Source organism: Pungitius pungitius, chromosome 3 (assembly GCF_949316345.1).
Source record: "Pungitius pungitius chromosome 3, fPunPun2.1, whole genome shotgun sequence".
NCBI lineage: Eukaryota > Metazoa > Chordata > Actinopteri > Perciformes > Gasterosteidae > Pungitius > Pungitius pungitius.
Window position 1 is genome coordinate 27,441,172 of NC_084902.1, and position 23,883 is coordinate 27,465,054.

Here is a 23,883-nt window from a genome sequence, read left to right on the forward strand (position 1 = left end):
CCTCGTGTGTACGCCGCTTCAATGGCGTCCGCCGAGCATTGTGCCAAAGAGAAAAGACCACATTCCTGAGATGTGCGCAGGTGTTGCGGCGGTGAATAGCCGCCCGGGGACTCAAGGGCGAGCCGATCAGCACGGATACCGAACAATGAGGCAGTATGTTTGTAAAAAGTCCGGGGAGGGCCGGGGGGCGAGGGGGGGGGGGACCTGAGGTCTTGATTTTTGTTTGCAGAAATAGTCAGCCGTTTTCTCTTTAAAATGGAATAACACGTAGAATTTAGCTTCCTGTTTCCTACAGACACCGAGTCAATGTTTCTGAATGCTTCACATGCATGTGTGGAACAGCGTAACCAGACAATATCACGGGATGTTTTAATCCTATTGTCTCAGCTGATTTACATCGATCCCATCGCTTGCTATCATCTGATGCAGATTAATGGAAACAACAGAGGAGGACGGGGTGACTGAGCACATGTAACCAAGCATTCAACAGCCGTGTTTATCAACTCAGTTCTTTCTATTATTCAGATTATTCCGCTTGGAATCCCCCGGTGTAATTACCCGGACAACAAATCCGAGGCTTTCCACTGCGTGTCTGTGCTCTGATCCTATCACATTCACCAGCTGAAGGGAAGAAAAAAGAAAAAAAAAGTGTTTTTTTTCCCCCTCATTCTAACCGTGTAGTGAAGTTATCCGTGACCGTCATGGACTGTATGAAGGAAGCAAAGGTGGTCACTCAGATGTCACCCATTGGGCGAAGCCTCCAGTTTGGCATTTAGGCCATTGCCAATCTTGTATTTTTTTTCTCTTCTTTTTTTGCAACCAGACGTGACAGGAGAGGTTGGGGGCCAAGGAAAACCAAACGTTCACCATAATGAAAGGGTTAAGGTTGTAGGAGGAGCACACAAAGCTGTGGAAAATGACCCGTCAATCTCCAGGTAGGTGACTGGTCTAAAAGGGACTGCAGCCAGCTACAAACAGAACAGAAAGAAATAAAAAGATTGCCCTTTAGACATACATGCATCACGCTGTATTTGTGAATATGGGAGTTAACATTTGTGTGTCGAGGTGAATGAGGTCGCCTCTCTGGTGAAACGCATTACCGGCGTCTAGCTCTGCTGTGAACTCACATGCAACCTCATCTCCGTCGCATGGGGGGGGGGGGGGGGGGGGGAAATGACGATCGGAAAGCGCTCATGGGACGCGCGACCTTTACGGAAAAATGCCTCCATCGTTTCTAATTTCATAATGTGTCTCTTGGATTGACGCAGTAGGTGTAGTTAGGTAGATAATGCCGGGGCCGTCTGTAATTACAGATAAAAGAACATTAAGTTCGACAGATACGTGTAAGCTTCTTGATGAGGGTGCCCATTTCAATTAGGGAGCGTTCAATGAAACAAAAAACCTTATGGGAGTTTCTCACTGCCAGACCCAAGGAGAATTAATACGCTGCATAGGGCCATTTACCGCGGAGTAATTACTCCCTAATTAGCCATTAGTTATCCGATTACCCTTTTATCAGCTAGTCATGGTCAAAAGGCAGGAGTAGCGGATAAGTCATCACCTTGGCTGGTAGCAGATGTAATTAAAATGCTGCAGAGCCCTGAGAGGGAGACGTCGAGTCAGTGCATTCAAGCAAAGTGAAGCCATTCTGGCCTATTTCCTTCCTTTGATCGGAAGGAGCAATAAATCAAGAGGCTTTTTCTTAAACGTATCCAGCGGTGCGACGCTACAAATAGCAGACAGAAAGCAGGTAGTAAATGAATTATCCCGCCGACACTCGCCTACAAACGCAGGAGACCTAAACCATACGGTCTTTCAGGGTTGTCTGGTCAGTGGGAATTAATGCAGAAGGGTGCTCCGGCCGCTCATTGTGTGCAGACTGAATGGCTGCGTGATTGAGACCGGATAAGAAGAACCCTGTGAGCGCAGCAGCGATTAGGCGCATATTGTTGCTGGATGAAGCCGCCATTAACAGACCAGCCAAGAACCGTGAATACTCTGTGCCGAACTGCTTCTACCATTTATTACACATAATTACATTCTTAAATAAAAACGATTCACCGAACAGTTCCTTGCATAGAGATATTACAATACCAATTTAAAAAAGGAATTATGAAACAAACCGGTAACAAAAATAAATCTTTCTCATTTTTTCATAATAAAGAACATTATCGCACCCATACATCATAATATACAAATGATAAATTTGAAACACTTTGTACAGCGAAAGAAAAGGAGAAAGACAACGAAGAAAAAAGGGTGGAGGCGGCCCAGGAAGGTGGGGCGAAGAGGGGAGGCGGGGGGAGGAGGAGTTGAAAGGGTTCATATCTGAGAAAGTGGAAGGGGGGGTGGGGGTGCGACGATGGAATGCTGGTAGAAAAAGGGGGTTCGTTTGATTTGAAATTCAGACCCGGTGAAAAAGAGGTGGTGTTACACATAGTAATGTAGGGGGAGCGCCCCCGCCCCTCCCCACCCCCCCCCACCCCGAGCTGCAGTCTAGATCTCTAACAGGGTGGCATGAAAAGCGATAAAATACACGTAGGAAGGATGGACGGAGAGCGATTATGAGTACATCCGCTGCTTGTGTGTGTGTGTGGGTGTGTGTGTTTCTGTGTGTTCAGGGAGTTTGGTGCGCGAGTCCGTGTAGCGTGAGTGTGTACGTTTTGTGCTAGAAAAAACAGCCACTATACAGACTTGGTGACCAGAGCAGACAGAAAACATCAGATATGGACGTGGTCTTTCCAAAAAATGTGCCGAGTGCAAATACAAACCGACGAAGAACACACAGGCACGGCAGAATTGACAATCGTTCAATAAAGGTGACACCGAACCGAAAACCGCATCCTCCGGGAGGACGTGGATGAAAACACATTCACATTGGAAGTCCCCCCCCCCCCCCCGTCTTTGAGCTTGAAAAAGTCCACCTTTTGGTAAATTGTCCCGTCCACTTGAGCGTCCTCCACGCCTCGGCTCCTCAAAAGTCTCAATGGGCGCGGAGGACGCACATTCGATCACTCGCTATGGTTGGTACGAATCACGAACAAAAGAAAACAAAAAAACATTCCCACACATTTGCAACCATTCATTTAACCAGGGGGAGGGGGACACAACACACAAGTAGAGCTGCCATTGAACCCACAAACTGCTTCTTCTTCTTCTTCTTCACAGAGCCGGTCTGAGGACTCTTTTACAAAAGTCTGGTGTCTCTTTCAACAATTTCTTTTTTTTTTACCGACCCCCGACCAGCGCAGAGGCCGGTGTCGCCGCTGTGTGTTGTAGCTGCGATCCAGAGGAGCGTTTTTTTTTTTTGGTGTCCTTGAAAATAAACCCGAAAGTCCAGTGGCTTCCCAATCGCGGGCCCTTTCCCCCCCGTCTCTGCAGGTGAAGGGGCCTGTGCCCTCAACGTTCAGCCCGGGCTTGTTTGCACCTTTAGACGAAGAGAGTAAGTTCAAATATTGACGCGAAGCGGGAGCTTCGACAGATTGGGCAGGAATGCATTCGTACCCAAAAATTGAAATGCGCCTCTGGTATTCAGAGGGAAATAAAATCACCCGCATCCCCTCCGAAAGAGACCGGCTGCTGTGTGCCTCAGTCGCGAAAACAAAAGAATAAACAGCTCGACTGCGACGCGTCTCCGTTCCGTTGGACGAGAGCCAGGAGCCGCCGAGGACGAATGTGTGTGTGCACGTCTCGCGTGTGGGTTTCACTCCTCTGCAGTTCCATGAGCTGATGGGGGCAGTTATCATCTGCTGAATGAGCAGGCTGTTCCTCCGCAGCCACCCACTGGAAAGCCCGTCCTCGACGACCTACCCCCCCCCCCCCGTCGGTCGGGCCCGCGCGACCAGTGAGACGCCAGAAAGCTGGTTGTTCAGAGTCGAGCTATTTCGGCTCCAGTGGGAAAAAGATCTGCCATTGAGGTGAATTGTGTCTGGAAGGGGTTTTGAGTGTTTCCATGGGCAACGTGTACGGACCGACGACAGATACATTCACGCTGATTTGCTCGGAGAAGAGCCACCCAATTGATTGAATTGTGTCTTTCCTGCGAGTCCCTCCCTCTTGGATCTGCATAGGGTCCGATTAGGGGGGGGGCGAAGGCCGTCTATTCTTCTGAAAGGAAGTCTGAGGCCTGCTAGGTTGGAGGAGTTCTGCATGGGTTGGTGCGAACGGGACCCCCAAAATCAACCCTGAATGGCTACTTGGGTGCCAAAGAGATCATTTCAGGCATCAACGGCAGACACTTCTTTTTTGGCTGCATCCGTTTCCAATGCGCTCTTCCAAAACGCTCTTTTGAATTGTCTAACGTAGCCATTGTCATGCGTACGATCTTGTTTGCGATCGGTGTGCTATCGTCTGCTTTCTACTTGTGCTTCTGGCTGTCCGCGCGTCCGACGGCACGCGGACATCCAGTGTTCAGCGAGTCCTCGAATTGTGGAGGCATTTTTCACTAAAAGGTTTGGAAAAAGAGTCAATTGTGCAAGCAGCTGCCGATGGCAACTCGTCGGAGCCAAAATGCCTGGAGAGGGCGGTCTCTGGGGGGCGCTCGGGTGTCAGATGACATTCTAAGAGAACGAACGGCCTTTCCCAGAGTAGATCAGTCAGCATCATCCTGAGGAAACCCTCAATGGATGATGTTCATAAAGGAGGCCGGTCCTCCGGACGACCTCGATTTGTCTTCACAGCCCCGTTCCCTGTCCCAGTGGGACACGCTCCCGTCCTTCAGTCTTTGCGAAATCCAATCTAAGGCTCCGTTCGAACTGGCGACCGAAAAGGGTTCACAAATGGATCCAGTTGGCAGACGTGACAAAGGTTGGATGAAAAATGATCATTACAAAGTATTATCCGTCCCATAGATAAAATGATGAACCCTTCGGCGATTTGTAAAGGCCGTGGCAGGTTCGTGGGAGAGAAAGTCTGCTTCCTTGCACGCTTTCACCCTGCGGTGTGACGCCGTCGGCTCTTCTCTCCTCTCAGCTCAAGGTCCATTCTGAGCAGAGGAAAACATCAAAGCACCAGTTCTGGTGGTCAGTGCCCTGGGGGGGAGGAGGGAGGGGGGGGGGGGGGACCGGGGGGGGGACTGTACAACTGGTCCGCATGGACAGGGCCAAACCTTTTGCAAGCGCCTGGACCGAGGGCGACTCCCTCCCTCCCTCTCTCTCTCGTTCTCTCTCTCTCTCTCTCACATCTGTGGTGTTAATTCTCTGCAGATGATGCTCCCTCTCTCATTCCTCCACTCCGCCTCAATCCCCTTCTCCCACGCCGACGTCGCTCAGATGTGCCTCTTCATGTGCAGCGCCAAGTGATCCGACCGCGAGAAACACCTGTAAGCAAAGGGAGGCAAACAGAGAACAGCCCGTTAGGCGGTGACACATGTGGAGGCGGGGCAGTTTGTTTTGTCATTTGAGGCTAAATGTTGCTGTAATGCACACGCAATTAGTATATGTGTAACTAATTCCTCATCAGCATTTTCAGCGGCACTCCTAATGACTTCAGCTGCGCCATGAACAACCAGACGTGGCGAAACAGTGAAGAAGGGGGGGGGGGCAAAGCATGCAAAACATGTGCTGCAAAACGTCAGCTGCGTTAGATGGATCTTCTGAAATCAGGCCAAATTGCCGGGGCAGAGCCGCGCGGGGAACATATTGAATTGGTCTGGAAGTGCACAGGTCTATTTTTCTCCTCCGACTGCTTTGATGGTTTGATTATTTCGACCTGACGGCACCAAATTGGCATAATGTATGCCTTCAAATGGTTATTCTCTGTGTACTTAAAGATGCAGCCCTTTGCAGCAGTTCGACAGTATTTCTCTCCTTCCGTCCTCGCTGAACAAACACTACGACTCCTTTCCCCGGACGAGGGCTTTCGTTCGAAAGGCAAGCGTTGCTTTCTCTTGGGTAATTGGGAGTTCTGGTGATTAGTGCGGAAAGGCGTATTTGCCATGTTTTGAGAATTTCCTAAAGTGATTTGGTTTAACAGTGTTTGGGAGAAGAAAAAAAAAAAGAAATTGCCCCTAAAATTGCTGCAGGAAATGAAGGTGTGCAGAATATATTGCGAGCATAAAGACTGCCAAAATAAAAACTAACAACAGTTTGCAAAATGTGTGTAAATAATTGGGTTATCATTCCTCTATAAAATAAACAATAATAACCAGGTTAAAACGTGCATTAATTCCAAGCATTCACATCCCTTTCACAGCTCTGCAGCTGTTGATTTCCATGTTCTTTTTGACGCCAGGTTCCGATTGGCTGTTTCCACCGAGACAGAAGCGACTGTCTGAGACGTCGAGAGGAATCAGCCAAGAGGGGGAGTTACACTGTGATGAGCCACCAGTCATCTGTCTTACTGTCACACCTGCATGTGCGTCCCCCGTGTGACGAAACACATGTGACTCGCAGGGTGTGTGTGTGTGTGTGTCTGTGTGCGCGCGCTCGGAGAGACAGATGGTAAAGTATGAGTCACGACTCGGGGGCACGACACCAGCTGGCACACCGTGGGTCTGTCCCCTCCTCCCTCTCCTCTCCCCCCTCGCCCCCCCCCATCCTCTTCCATCTTCCACCCCGTCTTCTCTGCCTCCCCCTGTTTTCCCTCTTTCTTCATCTCAGCGGGATGTGTGTGTGTGCGTGTGTGAGAGTGCTTTGGGCTGGAGGGGTCGGGCGCCTTGTGACACATGACAGAGGTGGGCCCAATTTAGGATTGTGCCTGCAGGGGGGAGGTGGTAGGGGGGGGGGGGGCGGAGGGGGAGGTGGGAAATCATGGGTGAGGAGGGAGAGGTACTGTATTTACAGTGCGTCCAGCTGAGGCCTGATTAAGTTGACACTGCTTGGCCCTCTGCTACCACCGACACACACACACACACACACACACACACACACACACATGAAGACACAATAGAGTGCTTCCTTTTTGTCCTCTCATAATAAATCTATACACGATTCAAGAGGTCAAATGTTCAATAAAGAGGCTGCACACACATATTGTACATTGCTGAAACCGTCTTTTTTGATGTCATGTTTCCGTTTGCTTTCTGCTTCTTGAAAACCGAAATTCTGTTAAATGTAATTACTTTTTTTATGTCCACAAAACTGCACGCGGCGTAGAGAACGCATGCGATCACCATGTCACCACGTAGAGGACACGAGATGACAAAACGCGACCCCGTAAGTGATGGGGGGGGGGGGGGATTCGGGTCAGGAGGCCCTCTGTCTGCGTCTTTCTCACACAAATAAGAAACAAAAGTGTTTAATGTATCAAATGCATGAACGCAGACGGAGCACACTAACAGTTTACCAAATGAAAGAGGTTGGAGTGCATTAGCATGAAATGAATCATTCACCCGGGGTTCCTTCCCTTCGACACTGAGCTGCCTCCCCTCGTCAACATTGCTCAGAGATCCCCGAGGTGTCAGCGAGGGCCGCATCACAGACAGAGGGGCGTAATTAAAATAGGGGTAAGGATTTTTGTGTCTGAGTCAAGCTGATCTTTTCATAATGGCCGTTGAATGTTTGATGACTTTGTCCACCGGAGCCTTGCAAATTAACATTTTGCTGTGGTTCATAATTAAACAGGAGCCCAGGGTGACTAATTGGGACGCAACCCGCGCCGAATCAGCACCTCAAAGTGACCGAGCCGCGCACTTTTACACCTCCGCTGTAAAGCCTATAGACAGGACGGGGCACGAGAGAGTTAGCGAGGCGGAGACTGATGCATCCTCATAGTTTACCTATGTTCAAAAAAATCTGTATGTCAACACAGAAAAGTTGCTAATGATTGATGGATCTGTAATGCATAAACTAATATTAGTATGTGTTAAAATAAATGTAATCATGCAATCAAGGGTTCTGTCTGCAACACCCTCCGAGTGTGAATAAATCTCATCCTCAATCTAACAAATGAGTTTGGAATACGTCCCCCCTTCAAAAATGAATATTCCGTGCCAGTGATGTGCGGTAATGGGCTCTCCAGACATCTCACACCTCGGTCCCAGAATCGAGTGTGAGGAGAAGCACTAATAATATGCCTAATGTGGGCATCCAGCAGAATGAACAGGTTGAGCCTCGCATGTGTTGCACACATTAGTAATCCTGCCAGCACACTTTGAAACTGGGTCAGTACCAAACACATTTGGGGTGTGTTAGCAGCATCTTGCAGTGAGCGCTCTGCGAAACCAAACTGTGTGCAAAACACAAACCTGCTGCGCGAGTGGAAGTGGAACTTTGAATGGAAACTTGGTTTAAAACACAACAACAATAACAACAGCAACAGTTGTGTTGTGACAGACCTGTCACAGTGGTTGCACTTGAAAGGCTTGGCGCCGGTGTGTTTGCGGTAGTGCCTCGTCAGCTCGTCGCTCCGGGCGAATCGCCACTCGCAGCCCTCCCACGAGCACTTGTACGGCTTCTCACCTGGGGGGGGAGAAAAAAAAAAAAACACATAAGCACCTGTTTTTTCATCGCTCATCCGTCCGTCACGCGCTTATTCGTCAGGCGTAAAACCCCCGCGTGGCGCTGTTGTGGAATCGAGGATCCATGCTTGATACGTTCTGCTTAGCAAACGTGGAGAGATTCCTGTTGAGATTATCTCCTGTATACTTTTTTGACATCCCATGTCTCCCCCCCCCCCCTTTTTTTTTGGAGGCGCCGAAAGGAGAGCAAGGCGATATTTAAATGTGAGCCGGCAGAAGCTCCCACTGGTCTCCGGTCTTGCTGAACACGCAGAAGAGGAGTAGAGGGTGGAGAGAAGTGGGGGGGGGGGTGGATGGAGAGGGAGATGAGGAGAGAGATGAGGAGGGGGGGGGGATTAGAGGCAAGGTGGATGTGAGAGAGTGAGACGAGGAGGTGAGATGAGACCAAGAGGGAAAAGTGGAGTAGGAGAGAAAGTGCTTCAGAAGTGGATTACGGCAGAAGAGGGTGCAGACACACCAGCAGGGGGGGGGGAGCAGAGGCAGGCTGTGGGTCAATAATTAGGCCAGTCACGCTGGAACCCCAAAACCCGGCAGCTGCGTCCGCGCCCCGAAGACGTCTCCTCGCATCGGTCGCATCCCCTCCTGCACCGGGGTGGGGGGGAGGGGGGGGGGGGGGGGGAGGGAGCGGCTCTGCTCGAGTGGCTCTGGCACAAAAAGAAACAGGGCTCCATTTGTTGAATGTGATTACCGAAAATGGGGGACACAATCAATGGAGCCACTGCTGTCGGCGCAGGCAGTCCAGATTGAGACGAGCGAGAGTGAAATTCGCCTGGCTGTGCGCTCAGATCTGTTCCGTGGGGCAGAAGGTGAACAAATCAATAATGTATACTGTATGAATGGATTCCAATTTCATGGCAAATTTGTCCTAAAACGCGGCGCTGAGCGCGTGACCCCGCCGGGGCCCCCGCTCCACCAGAGCCCGCGCGGCGAGCGGCCCGCCTGACAGGGACCCCGTGCGGGCCCGACGGCGACAAACAGAGGGCCGTTAGGTGGCGGCCCGTGATGAGGTGCTAAATGAACGAGTGAGAGAAGGATGACCTCCATGAAAGGCTGTGAAAATCTGTGAATCTTGAAGCCAGCGAGGAATACAAATGGATAACACTTGATCCACGTTGATTCATTTTGACTTGCATTTGAACCTTTAACTACATCATTTGTGTGTAATAACGACATGTATATTGGGGTGTATGACATCCCTTTTTTCTTTGACGGTGTCTTTATGGCAGACACTAAACTCATTTCTGGTGTAGAATATGCTTTTGGTTTGAAGAAACAGAAAATAAAGCCTGTGCCTTTAGCGTTTCCTGAATTCCCCAAAACACCCAGAGCAGCAGGTCTGGGCCATCCCACTCTGGCCAATGAAATTCCCGAGAGGCAGGGATGCCTGAATGTGTTGCTTAGCAACGGGAGCGAGGGGGCAGGGTGGTGTACATTGAAAGCATGAGGAGGCAGTAGTCGGTGCAGCTGGCTGGATCTGGCAACGGCACGGCGCCATGCCACCGGCCAATTACCGAGCACGCTGGCAGAGCACAGAGGCAGTTGCCTAGCAACGATACCCGTATAGCTGCACGGGGCAAGATGGGGGGGGCTGGTGGCGGTGGGGGTGGAGGCGGTGGTGGTGGCGGTGGTAGTAGTAGTGGTGGTGGTGGTGGTGGTGCAGGGTGAGGAGATGGGGACGGGGGGGGGGGGGGGGGACTACGAGACCAGAGCCTGCAGCGGTACATAACCACTCCGCTACAGACTCCTCCAACGATGCGCTGCACCCCCCGTTGCCTGGCAACAGAGCGACCCCCTCCTCTCTCCTCTCCCTCAAGATGCCCTCCTACAAACAGGCGAGTACAGCAGGTACACACTCAAACACACTCACAACAGAAACTGGATAGGGAAGGATGTACTTTTTAACGTTTCACAAAGTTTGACTGATTGGCAATCAGTAACCTAATCCACCGGATTAGACCCAATTCAGCACTTAATCTGATTATACTCTGCTACTTTGGGATTACTTTGCCTTTAAAACAAAGGGATTATGAAGCTTTAAGTAGATTATTTCTTCTGATTTAAAGAATCTGGATTGTGGATAGTGCTATTGTTGAAACCCATTATTTATTCTGCAGTATTGGATTAAATAAACAATTAGCTAACACATTTCAATCATTTTAGGCAAAAATATAGTGCATTCTCCCTTTTCCATTTCTTTTTTAGTAATCAAATAAGTATTCACATATTTCTTGTAATCTGATAACTGGGTGTTTCCTGAGTCACTGTAATCCCATTATGTGTAATCTGTTACTTCCGAATGCTCTCTCCCTCTCTCTCTCTCTCTCTCTCTCTCTCACAAACACACACACACACACGCTCCAGCCTCTCAGGTGCCAGTGTTGAAGTTAATTGCATTCCTTCCATTAGCTGGAGCGGAGGCAGGGCATCCGGGTCTCAGAGGTCATTAGAGAGCCTCCACAAGGCTCCCGCCCGCAACCCTGGAACTACAGCATCGGAGACAATGGAGAGGGGGGAGGGGGGGGGGGGGGATGGTAGATGGGCAGACTGATGGAGGAATAAAGCGTGCAGGGGAGAGACATGGGGATGATGGAGCTGAAAGACCAACGCTTAGCATTGTTACCACCAACTTTGTGTCAATAAACATTGAGTTGATCATTACACTGAATACCATGATGCGAGGCTGAGACATACATATATATATATATATATATATATAGCCATATGATGTTTTTCCTCTAATCATTGGTTCAAAAACAAAGAAAGAGAGAGAAAGGCCAAAGAGCAAAGCACTACAATAAGAACGTGGGCAAGAAGCGCACAAGGATGTTACATGGAGACTGGTTTAAGGAGAGAACTAGAGAGGGAGAGAGAGAGAGAAGAGCCCAACAGGCCTCGTTCCCTCAGCCTTCCCAAAATCTAATTGTACCATTCCTTATCTGCCATAAGCCTATTCACAAAAAGCTCTACAGGGCACCGTCATTTCAACTCAGCCCGTCTAATTCCAGATTAAATCGTCGTCTTTTCTCCGTCGGTAATTTATGGAAATAACAACTAAGAAAAAGGGGATTTGAGTAATGACATCTTTAAACTTGTCAGGATAATGGCTCAGTGAATGGGGGAGCCTGTGGCACTGCTGTCTCCCTCTGAAGAGGGTCGCTCCACTGTACCTCCCCCGTTCCTGTCTCCCCCGTCTTCGTCGACTCTTTGTTTCGCCCGTGCGTCGCGATCTGCGCCTCCTCGGCTGCCGTTTTCCTCCGTTCTACCCCGTCGTCGCCCTGCTCTGCAGCCCGCAGTGACGAGGGCAGGTGGTCGCCGGGTGGATGCTTTTAACCCACTCAGGGCCAATGGCGCCGCCGAGGGTGCGATCACGCGTTTTCTTCCACCGATGCGTGCCGTCGCTGACAAGTTTTATTTACATCGATACCGGCGCCCCCCCGCGGAAAGAAAAAGGGGGAAAGCGGGCGAGGGCTTGTAAACAAGCCCAGCGCGCGCCTTCCAAATTGGACCACTTTAGTGATCCGTCAACCTTTAAGCTTATATGGAGTTGGATGGCGGGGAAAAAGAAAATTGAATTGAGAGTAACCTCATTCGGCGTGATGGACGCTCTCTGCCGTCCCTCCGCGGTCGGGAACGGCGACGCAATAGCGTCCGGATGGCAGTCCACCCTACATTGGATGTGCTATCCCGAGCATACGCCTGTAAAATGTCATGTTCGTCCCGTCACAGCCCTGAATGCCTCTCTTTGGGTCGGGTACAGGCGTTTCGTCTGCAGCCGTCGGAGCCCAATTCATTCCGCCAGACTCGGTGGTCCTCGCCGTGTTCCCAGCGAAGACACTCAAACAAACACCTCTGATTTGTCGGGTGTGATCGAGACCCCCCGAGGGCGCACGGGCGCCGAACCCAAACCCTGCTAATTGATAACGGAAAACACAGGCGCCCAGCGGCTATTATTACTTTTCTCCACACCCGCCCGGTTAGATAATAACACGCATTTCCCATGTGACACGTTCTCTTGGCGTCAAAGTGAAGGCGTTACTTCCGGCCGTGACATCCGACAGCTTGGGGCCGAGGACCCGCTGACCTAGACTTTACAGTACAGAACGCACAGAGGACGGGGGGGGGGGCTGAAAATAATAACCGGGGAAATGGCAGCCTATCCAGGTCAATCCATCCATCGGCGCGCAGTTACTCAGACGGAGGACAGCTCACCGACAGGGGTCTGAGTGGTTCGGGATTGAGATGGAAGAGCGGGAGAGTTATGGCTCCTGAACCCTCCCCCCCCTTTGCGTCTCGAGAAGAACCTTGACTGGGAGGACCCGTCCTAGTTTGACACAGACTCAGAGAGAGCCGCCTTCAGTCGTCTTTAATACAGCGTGGATTAACCTGTAAATGATTAGTCAGCTGTTTTCATTTCTCCTCTTTACATTTCTCATCACTTCATTTGCATTTTGTGCTCGTTCCAACAATGTGAAGTGGGGAGATTTTACTCGGTTATTTCGAGGCAGGTTATCTAGGGATTCAGGGGATTTGGCTGGCCGGCCTGAAGAAAGAATTAATAAATGTGCCCACATAAATAGATGGATGCAGGTAGAATTCCCCTCAAAGGCCGAAACCAATTAAGCAGAAGCAAATGGTCCCACGTGGTGTTTGTGTGTGATTGGGGGGCTGAGACTTAAAAACAGCAACTCAGTCAGCTGCTACGTTCAGAGTGTTCGGACTGAACGTCTCAGCGGTGCACCGACTGATGTTATGAGAAGAAATGCATCAACCTGTGCTCAGCGAGCGATCCTCACCTGTGTGCGTCCTCTGGTGGGCCTTTAGGTGGGAGCTCTTGGTGTACACCTTCCTGCACCCGTTGAACTGACAGCGGTGGATCCTCTTCTTGTTCTCCGGCAGCTCCCCCCCCGCCCCGACGCCGCACGCCACCGCCGCCCCCTCCTCCTCGTCGTTCATCCGGACGGGGAGTGTGTGTGCCGCCGCCGCCGCCGCCACCAGCCGCGCCGCGCCGAGCCCCACCTTCCTGGCCACCAGCTTCAGGGTGAGCGTGCCGTCCGGCGAGGCCGTCAGCGTCTGGCTGGATTTGACCAGGTGGCGCCCCAGTTCTGGCGACGACGGGGGCGTCAGGGAGGTGACGGCGCTCAGCTGGGCCTGGTGGGCGCCTTCCATCCCATCCGCGTTCTCCAGGGCCTGGCCCTTGAACTTGAGGTCTCTTTTCGTGGAGGGGAAGTGCTTCCGCGTCGGGCAGGGGGCGACTGGGGGCGGGCTCGGGGGCTCCGGCAGGGCGGGCAGGCCGGGCAGCAGGGTGTCCGCCAGCTCCTCCTCGCCGTCCTCCTTCAGGTAGGCCGGAGTCAGGAGGCCGTCCAGGTCCTGGTCGAAGAGCTCCGACAGGCGCTTGGGCTCCGTCTGCAGATAGCGCTCCAGTTCCAGGCAGGTCTGTGGGAAAAGGAAAAGGGGGGGGGGGGGGGGGGGGGACACACTTTAGACCCTGCAGAACGGTGCCATCCACTCAGGCAGACAGGCAGCCCGGCAGCTCTGCCAGCTGTCACATGCGCGCACGCACGCACAGCCACCAAGACAGCCGGGATTACCTGGCAGCTCCGCCTTAGACGGCTGATTACACACTGATTGATTGCGGCCGCCGCGGCGCACGGGAACCAAAGCGAGGCGCCCGAGCAGCAGGAGGCAGGGACTCCGAAGAGCTGAACAGAACTCCTATCAAACAACATTTTATGGAGCGCTGGCAAGCTTCCACTGAGCCGAGATAGGACGATTTATTCAGCTGTAGTAATGGTCTGCTTCATCCCTATTACGCCTCTCCCCTCGGAGGGCAAATCAAAAGGCTACCACCTCCCGATTTTGCGAGAACTGGCGTCCCGGAGAAGTCTATTACTTTACAACAAGCTGGCGAGGTTGTCTTCGAAGAGGAGAGCCCGGCGAGGGAAAGGAGGAGCTCCGTGTCCAAAGGATGAAGCCATTACGGCTGAACGGGCGGCGCCGGGCTTGATCCCAGCGATCGTTGTGTTTCTCTTGTAGCCGCTAACAGGTTTTGACAGCTGAGATGGAGGCTAGCGGGCTCCGCTGGGCGCGCGCTACCTCGCCACTTCATTTGTGTAAATAGGCGCTGACAGACGGAGAAGCTCGTCCCATTATCAGGGATTGGGTGGTACAGACTGAACACATCAGAGACATTTACAATCCCACACGCACACACACACACACACACACACACACGCACGCTGCTCGTTTCCACCGTCTGAGAAAAAACCCACCACTTTTTTGAGGGGGGGGGGTCTGTTGCTGAGGGAGAGTCATTTCTCCTCTTAGTCGTCTTCATCCAACAACAAAAAGGGATTTTGAGATGTTTTTCTTTACTGAAGTATTTGCATACTGACATCAGATTAAAAAGCTTCTTTTTTGTGGACTGTGATGGATTCTTAAAAAAAGAACTTCTTTCAACCTGTTTCCTCGATGGCCAGTGAATTGTCAAGTAATATTATTATTTTTTTCTTTCTCAAAGAGCAATTAAATATCGGAAGCCTTGAGACACAATGACGGGAATAGCGTGCGCCGACTCATTAAGGGCACGAAAATAAAACACTTTCATTTCAACCCCTCCATCTGCCCACTTCGCTCCCCTTCTCACTCGTCCTTCTCCTCCAGCCTAACCCCTCATCAGGAATCAGTTCCCCCAAATCATGCTTTTCTCTCTCCCTTTTCTTCTCATTGTCGCCTCCTCTTCTCCCAAGGTGAGGACTAATTATCCGCTAAAAGCGCCTAGTTGAAGGGGACTTAATTCAGCAAAATGCTGAGAACTGCAGACCAAGGTGAGTGTGTGTGTGTGTTTGAGTTACGGATAGTTCAAGGGAGCGGAAAAGAGGATAGAAACGGATAAGTGGTGAGGAAGGGGGGGGCTGTGGGGGGTGAAGGAGAAGAGGCAGCAGCAGGAGGAGGAGGAGGAGGAGAGTGATGGAGGGACAAGGTGAAGGAGGCAGGAGCTGGAGAGAGAAGCCTCGGTTTGGAACAGCAAAGGACGACTTTTCTACACGGCGGGGGGGGGGGGGGGGGGGGGTTGAATCCTTTTTGGAAGTGTGACATTTGGCATAACAGGATTCTGTCGCAGGGCGAGCCGCGGGCCTCACACGCGGGGAGAGGGCTGGCGCACGCCGCTTGTGAGGGTGGCGAGCCGAGGCTGCATAACAGAGGGGGGGGTGTTCGACACGGTAAGAGTTGTAAAATGCGACCGCAGGTGAGGGGGGGGGGGAGGAGGGTGGAGTTTCTTTCCATCCATCCCCCCACTAGTCTTTTCTCCCGTCACTCCGTCAAGGCACCCCCTCCCCCTCCCACCACCCTGCTCCCCCCAGGGGGTGACATTAACATCGCGAGAGAGAAGGTCATGCAGTTGATCAGCGGTTCCTGCGTGTGCGCGCACTCAATGTGGCTGCATGTGATTACGATAGTTTGTGTGTGTGTGTGTGTGTGTCTGTGATTTTCCAAGCACGCGGGTATCTGTGAGTGGCATAATTATGAGTAATTAAGCAGCTCTTGTGTGTGTGTGTGTGTGTGTGTGTGTGTTTGTATCAACACCTACGCACAGGCCTAAACTCTCACGACTGATCCTGTGGCATTAAGTGCCTGCTTGCGTGTGTGTGAGTGTGTGTGTGTGTGTGTGTGTGTAGAAAAAGGAGCACCCACCAATGGGCCAACGCTGATCTGTAGAGCCAACATCAGCTGGCTGCGCATAAAGCCAGCGTCCATTTCCTCAAAAGCTTTTGGGATGATGCCTTCATGAGAGCCAGGATAAGCTGAGTGCCTCCCGTGGAGGCTCCAGCAGCCCCACCTCCACCTCCACCTCCCAACCGATGGCCAATGGCCTAAACTGTGCACAATGCAGATCCAGCGCCTGAACGCAACGCAGTCAGTGCTAACAGCATCATGCACGACGTGTTATAAACTGCCCGGAACCCCGCTGCCCGCTGACATCCAAAAAGCTCGTCACCACCAGAAGTGAAATATATAACCTGAGATGATTACACGATTATTAAAATAGTTAATATGCGCTGAACTTGTGTCATTTTCCAAGAAGGGTCGATGAGTCGAGCCGAGCGGCCCTTAATTGCTCGGCTAATTAGCGTGATGAGTTTCAGCTGTGGCTTCAGCGGCTGTCAGCTCTCGCCAACGTCAAAGAAACGCCGGCGCTCTGAGTAGTTTGGGGCTTTGTATCTTATATTACTGTTCTTACTGATCACGGCACAGCTTCACTGTAGTGAAAAGAAAAATTCAACCAAAAGTGCACACACACACACACAGAGTGAGTCACACGTGCAGCACACACCTGACGTTGGCGAGGCTTAAAATACAGCAGGTGTGACAAATACTTGCTGATCACAAGACACGCTTCTCGCAAGTCGAGCAGGCAGAGAGCTGTGAACCGGTCCTGCTCTAACAACTTTTTCTCCTCATTGTGAGCTATAAAAAAGTATCTCTCTCTCTTTTTCTCCTCACCCTCTCCTCCCCTCGTCCACGGGGCCCTCGGCCTGGCAGCTGATCCCCTCTCTCTCCCTCCCCGCCCTTCACATTTGGCCCGCGCCGCGCCGCCTGCCATCACCATCAAAGAGCGGGCTGCCTCCCAACTGTTAGCACCCCGCTAGGTCGCTAATAAAAAGCCTGGGTTATAAATATGAACAGAAGAGCATGAATAATGCCCCAAAGGAAGCCCCAAAACACCACTAAAGAGAGAAACCTAATGGGGTGGCTACGCCTCATTAATTTTAGGATAATCATGTTTGTTTTTTACTGATGCCGTGATAGAGACAAGGTGCTTTGAATAATAATATGCAGCTCTGATGCGAGCAGGGTTTAAAAGGGCAGGAGTACGAGGGGGGGGGTGATGCAGCACTGTTGTTAAGTGGAGCTTCTCAAAGATCCCCCGCTGACTTTATCATTCCGAGAATACGTAGATATTTATTTTTAGCTCAAAGTTGAGGCGAGGTGTCCCCCCCCTCTTACACGCACGGGGTACACGCGTGTAAGCATCTCAGTGGTCGAGCGCTTGGTTTAATTTTCCACGATTCCTTTTTCATCCCAAACATGATGTTGTGATGACCTGATTGGATTCGCCGACTTTAACATGAATTAACGCCGGCTCCGTCGCGGCTTCGCGTGTCTTCTTTTGTTGACTTTGGCGTGTGTTCATTTGAAATGTGTTTCTCGTTGCTCAAAGAGCTGCTTCCCAGGGTGCGAAGACAATACCGCTGCTCTGATTAAAATCCCCCTTAGAAACGAAGCCTTTTTTCACCCTTCAGGTGACGCCGCACCACAATCGCATCCAAGGGAATTTGTCGCCTGCGACAAACCGGGGAACCAAGCGGTCTCGTCTCATTGTCTCTCTCACTGTTTTCATTTGTCACTGCGCTTCTTTTTTCTTCTTATTTCGTCGTTGTTTTTTTGTTTGTTTGCAGGGGCCCGTGTCTTCCATTGATCACGCCGGGGCCGAGACATCACTTTGTGGTGACAGCTAAATGACCGGGCGGCCCGAGGCGGCGCCGGCCATCTCGCCGTCGGCCTTTGTGTGTCTGCCCTAATCGATACGGGGTGATGCGGCGCAGGAGCTCATCAGCGGGGGCCGTCGCAGCTGACAGAGACGGTAATCTATAGCTTCACTGAGCAATGCTTACACTGGAAACACCCCCCCCTCCCCCCCCTCCTCGCACCCACACAAAATCTAAGAAAAGCAGCCCCCCCCCTCCTCTCCCTGCTAAGTCGGCCTCCGGGTTTCACGCACCTCGGGGAGCAGCGTTGGCGTCACTCGCCGGATCCCTGCCGAGCGGGGGAACCTGCCTGCGGGGGGGTGGCAGAGGGGTTGGGGAGTGGGATGGGGGGGTGAGGTAACGCTCCGTTTCTCACCGACGCCGATCTAAATGACAGAGCGCCCTCGCTTCGCACTGTTCTTCTCGGCGGGGGAGCGCGGCAGTGTTTGGCCGGGGGGAGCAGAGACACAATGAGACAGAGCTAGAGGGGAGGAGGGGGTGAGGGGGGGGGGGACACAGCTAATTTATCTGCGAGACAGACAGGTTAAAGAAGGGGGCAGCGAGGCTGAAGGGTGAAGCTACGGTATCTCCTACAGGTTTATAAGCAAAAAGCTACTTTACAGATTAAAGGGGGGGGGGGGGGGTACCAAGCCGCCAACGCTGCAAACAGGAGTGGCGGGGGGGGGGTCCTCCTCCTCGCTGACTAACAGCTCCATCTCTCCGGGGGTTGAGCCGGAGCCTCACCTGGCTCCTGATACCGCACGGCGGAAGTGTCTTCAGAGATGCTCTCATCCAGCACGAAGAAGACGCGATGATACGACGGAGCGCCCTGTGAACTCGGCCTAATGGAGCAGAGAGACATTTTCTTCCCACCGCTCGCCTCCCGACGCGGACACGACGGAAACCACACATCCGCAACGTCCCGGGCACCAGGGACCTCGTCTAGACACGGACGCCAGATATCGAGAACCCCGCCGGAAAACAAACCTCGGTTGTGGACAAACTCCCAAAATGAGTGGACAGGCCCATTTTTTTTTTCTCTCTCCTGCTGTCCGATCTGAATAATTCATCCGTCCTCACAGACAAAGCTACGCAAACATCCTGCGAAAGGCTGAACGCAGCTCGACAAGTCAACAGATTTGGGGGGGGGGAGAGGGGATTAGCCGACCTGTGGGTTGATACCGGCATTATTAAGGGGGTTTTAGGCTCTGGATACAACAAGTGCAGTGCGCATAAAGACCTCTGCTGCTCCATCTAAACGGCTTGTGACAAAGTGTGGAAAAGCGTCTTTGTTCCGGTATTAAGTCGAGGACTGGAGGGGTGGGGGTGAAATAAGATAAGAGGGGAGAACAGAGGAGTTGGCCAAGGAAGCATCTTGAGACCCGAAAAAAGAAAAAAAAAAAACGCTGAATGATGGAGAGAAGGAGGAGAATGGCAGCGGAGGAAAGGGTAGGGGTTTGTAGGGGGGGGGATAATCCTGACGCGTGGAGCCGTGTCTCACTCGCCGGGGAGGGGGACTGTCTCACTTTAACTGGATTTGGGTGAGCCGCTGTTTATCGGCGCATGAGTCGCCCAAGCGCTCCCTCGCAGCCGTCAAAACCGCCGTAATCTAATCACGAGACATTTCGGCCATTTTGCTTTCGCCGCGGCAGGGCGGGCAGGGGGGGGGGGGGGCGGAACCAACCCGCGATGTGTGTGTGCGCGGCTGTGGTGCGGTGGGGGTCGGGCGATAACAGTGGTTTTACATCGAGGGGTTAGCAGCTTGCGGCAGGATTTCGGGAGTCTGCTCTCCCCCGGATGCGGGGGGGGGGGGGGGGGACCCCATTGTGTGCGGCAGGCTGGCTAATCTTCATTAGCCCACACAAAGGCACAGTGACGCGGCGAGAGAGAGAGGGGGGGGCCTTGGCTGGGAAAAAGGCAAAGGAGAAACAAAAGGGCGGCGAGTGGCGAGAAGGGAGAGAGAGAGAGAGAGAGAGAGGTGGGGGGCCCAGAATTACAGCAGAGGTGGAGATAAAGGGAACAGTGAAGCGGAAAAACTCTTCTTCCTCTCCCCCAGCGCGGTGCCAGTCGTGGGGGGGGGGGGGGAAGAGCGTCGCTCGGCAGCCCGATCACGTCCACCCAGAAACCTGCTAAAGTGCAACTGTGGCGCCGCGCCGATAAGAGCCGCCGTCGCCCATTGTCACACTTCGGCTCAACGGGACGTCTGGTCTGTGTTTACCGGCCTTTTAGGGCCATGCGGGTCGTGCGTGACGCTCAGCTACCCGTTTCAGGCCTTTTGCCTCATTACAGGCGTCAAAACCATGAGGAGCAACTGGGGGGGGGGGTGTAAGAGCTGAGAGAGCTGCGAAAGCAGGTCAGTGGCACAGTCTAGCGAGGCCAAGGTGGATTAGCTCAGGGTCGCAGACATGCCGGTGTGTGTGTTTGCATGCGGGGGGGGGGGGGGGGGGGGGGGTGTGCAGTTACGCAAGAGCGTGTACATCCCAGTGACTTTATGTCTACCCGAGGTACTGGGGGGGGGGGGGCACTGTCGTCTTTATTCCCGCGGCAGTGCTTTCAAAACAAACCTGTGCGACAAAGATTAGCCCAAGCCGCTTAAAATATTGAAAGACGTCGCCTCGCCGCCACCGCCGCCGCTGTGGGCTCTCCTCCGGGAGATAGAGAGGGAGGGAGGGGGAGAGAGAGAGAGAGAGAGAGAGAGAGAGAGTTTCGTCTTGGACGAGGACGGGCGGAGGCGGCGGAGGCGGCGCCGGCGGCGGGGCTGAACCCGTTCACCCCTCTGCGCCGAGCAGCTGGCTTTCCAGCCGAGTGCGAGGACTTTTCACCCCAATTCCGTCCCGACAACGGACACGTGGTCCCAGCGGAGAGCGGCCACTGAGAAAGCTGTTAGGAACTCATTGACTGTGGCCTTTAGCTCCCCGTGTGTGTGTGTGTTGGCGTTGAGCTGGAGAAAGCGGGGTGATCGCGGGGCGCGGGGGGGGGGGGGGCGAAGGCCGGAACCTGTGGGTGAAAGTGTAAAAGGCCCGGGGAATTCATGTTTGTCAAGTTAATGGGAAGGCCTCGCCGGTTACGCTGAGACGTGCGGGACACATTAAACGCGTGCACGTGGAGAAAAAAAACAAACACACGTAGCAGCTGCGCTGCTGAATATTCAAGAGAAAACACTTTTGGTTCTGATGCACGTGCGCACACATAAACCCAATAAACCCTGGCTGTGAAGCGTCCTCCTTCTCCCCGCCTCGCTCTCTCTCTCACACACACACACACACACACACACACACACACACACACGCACGCACATAAAGCAATGAAAATTATTGATGTGCTCTCTTATAAAACAGTCGCTGGTCCCTGAAGTATTCCTGGCAACATCGCAGGGCTGAAAATAGCTGCCGACCCAAATAACTCGAAGACGCAGCCAGACCACAGCCACCGGCGAGCGGCTCCGCTAATTGGACTCATTTTACAATGAAATAGTATCTGGGGCACAAAAAAAAAGAGAGAGGGAACGACCCTCGGTGGTAAACAGGAGAGCAGGAGGACGGGGGTGTCTAGCCACGCAAGCGCTCGGAGGGGTTAGTTTGGCGGGGTTGAGGAAGGGGGGGTGGGGGGGGGGGGGGGAGATGCCTTCGTTCTTGTTGGCATAAGTTATCAGATTCTCTTCCCGGAATATATACCACGGGGTGGGGGGGGGGGGTCTGTGTGGTGAAATATTAATGTGACAACATCAGTTTAGTTGAAATGACGGGGGAAACATTTACGGCGTGGGGGAGGGGGGGGGGGGGGGGGGGCGGCGCTGTCAGGCTTCAAAGTCATAAACGGGTACTTGCGTCGCATTCATTTTTGTTTCGGATGCAGCGCTGAATGCTGGAAGTTATTGCTCCGCTTTGAGATGATGCAAACGCGCTCACGCAGCCTGAAGAATGACGACTTACGCCAGCTAAAACCAGTCTGCTTACCAACCCCTTTGGGTCAATGACGGAACATTTCGATATTTGTCATTTTATTTGCTAAATTTTGCTATTTTAAAAAGATTCCCTTTTCAGGAACCCAAACAAACAACATTGGCATCTCATGTCAGCACACAAAATTACACCAAAGAACACATCCTGTTAACTCCTCACACACAACGCCATGCTCCACACAGAGAGCCTCTAAACACACATCTCTTTTGGCAGCCCGAATCTTAATTAGCACCGGGAGATTCGTCTAATCAAAGGGTTGCGAGCCCATCGTTAGGGCTTAAAACACACAGCGCTCTGCCCCGCATACCAGAACAGAACAATGGGAGACAGAGGTACGCCGTCACGCTGACGGATGGCTCCTCCCGCCGGGCTCATTAAATCACAGAACAGGGCACTTCCCAGGCCGTTCGGGGGGGCTAAGCAGGGTGCAAAATCGTCTCCCCCCCCTCTCAGTCTCTTTACTCTGACAGTTATACATCCTTCTCTTTTTCAAGGCTGCATGTCAAAGTAATATTTCTTTTTTTTTTACGTGAAAAATGGTGCTTTCAGGCCTTGACATATAGGCTAATCCCAATTCAAGCTGAATCTGCCTGGTTTTAGAGGATGCAAGTCGTATCTTATTCAGACAACTCAGCCCCACAGGGCTTTGGATTGACTGAAACTACACCATGTACCCAGTGGGCTTATGATACCAGTGTCTTTAGGGTTATTTGGGACCCAGTTTAATCTTCCAGTGAATTGAGCATCAGCAGCTGAGAATCGAAAAAAAACAGCCTTTACGCAAAGTCCTGACCTCTGGTTTCAAATACATGTGTAAAATCCAGATTGAAGCTTGTTTTTATAAGATTAAAAAAATGTAAAGATGGAAAGGAGGAGGCGGAGGAACACCACCGGCTTTGCATGTCGGACGACCGCAGCGACCCAGAGCTGCAAAGCGCGCACACTCACACGCACACACACACCGCGGGGGGGGGGGGGGGGGCAGACTGCATGAACACGCTACAGCTAAAAGTGTCTCTCCTCGAAAGCCAACGCCAGGCCTTGTGGCGTCTTCTGACGGAGCTCTGAGCGGAGCCGGAGCGCTCCCAGAGAGGTCAACGGGGGGGGGGGGGGCCCTGGGGGGGGGCCCCTGCGCTGTGATCTTCACCAGCGACCGTCTTGCATCATAATCCATCCGACCGGCTGCAGAGCGCGCCGCGTCCTTGCGGCTGTCACCACCGAGAGCTCAGGGGCCGTGATTGATGACTGGCTTCGGATGACAACAACAAGCAGCGGTGTTTACTCAGGGCAAATTGCCCTTGTCTCTTTTCTCCACCCTTGCGCCCCCCCCCCCGCCCCCCTTTTTTTTTTTTTTATCACTCAGTCTTTGGAGAGAGGCGGTCCACATGGCTGGAGCCCCAGTCAGTTTCTGGATGGCTTGGAGTCCCTCAGGAAGGGATTAGCCCTCCAGAATGACAGCTAAACAAACAAATAGGCCAGAGCTGGTCTCCCTGCCTGCCAAGGCTGCCTAGCAACAGGTAGGCAGTAAGATGGGATGGGACGCTCGGTATGTCACAGCCAGCGATGGCTATAAAATGCCCGGGCATGGTGTGAATTTGTGGCTATTATCAAAGCCAATGGATGTTCACATATGTGAGCAGGCTGGAAGATTACACACCCGGTGGTCCAAGTTGGATCACAGGGAGGGGCAGCCGAAGATATATGTCCCCCGTAGCGTCTCATTAATGGCATTCAGTGACGGCAACAGGCAGTGTACAGCCACGCCGGGACATTAGCGGCGATGAGTAATCTCATCGTTTTCTCCTAATGGCTGTCTGATAGAGCCCATGAAAGGCAGACCTTTCAGACGCGGTGAGCGGTCGATTCCCGAGCACACGTTCTCATCACCAGACATGAAGAAATGTCGAAAAATGTGCTTCTGTAAGAACCCTCGTTT

General features: G+C 52.5%; 1 protein-coding gene and 1 long non-coding RNA gene across 2 annotated transcripts in view; one reads left to right on the forward strand and one right to left on the reverse strand.

Moving 5' to 3' along the window:
- LOC119223262 (uncharacterized) lies at nt 1-6,490 on the forward strand. Its single transcript, XR_005120911.2, has 4 exons — nt 1-153; nt 824-935; nt 5,205-5,320; nt 6,232-6,490. It is a non-coding gene; the product is annotated as an uncharacterized LOC119223262 (long non-coding RNA).
- The window catches only part of klf7a (Kruppel like factor 7a), a 24,695-nt gene continuing 6,000 nt past the window's right edge, over nt 5,189-23,883 (reverse strand). The window contains exons 2-4 of the mRNA XM_037480257.2: nt 13,252-13,891; nt 8,276-8,399; nt 5,189-5,318 (exon numbers count right to left, since the gene is read on the reverse strand). Of these exons, the coding sequence (XP_037336154.2) occupies nt 5,267-5,318; nt 8,276-8,399; nt 13,252-13,891 (816 nt within the window). The 3' untranslated portion in view covers nt 5,189-5,266. The remainder of the gene's footprint in view (nt 5,319-8,275; nt 8,400-13,251; nt 13,892-23,883) is intronic.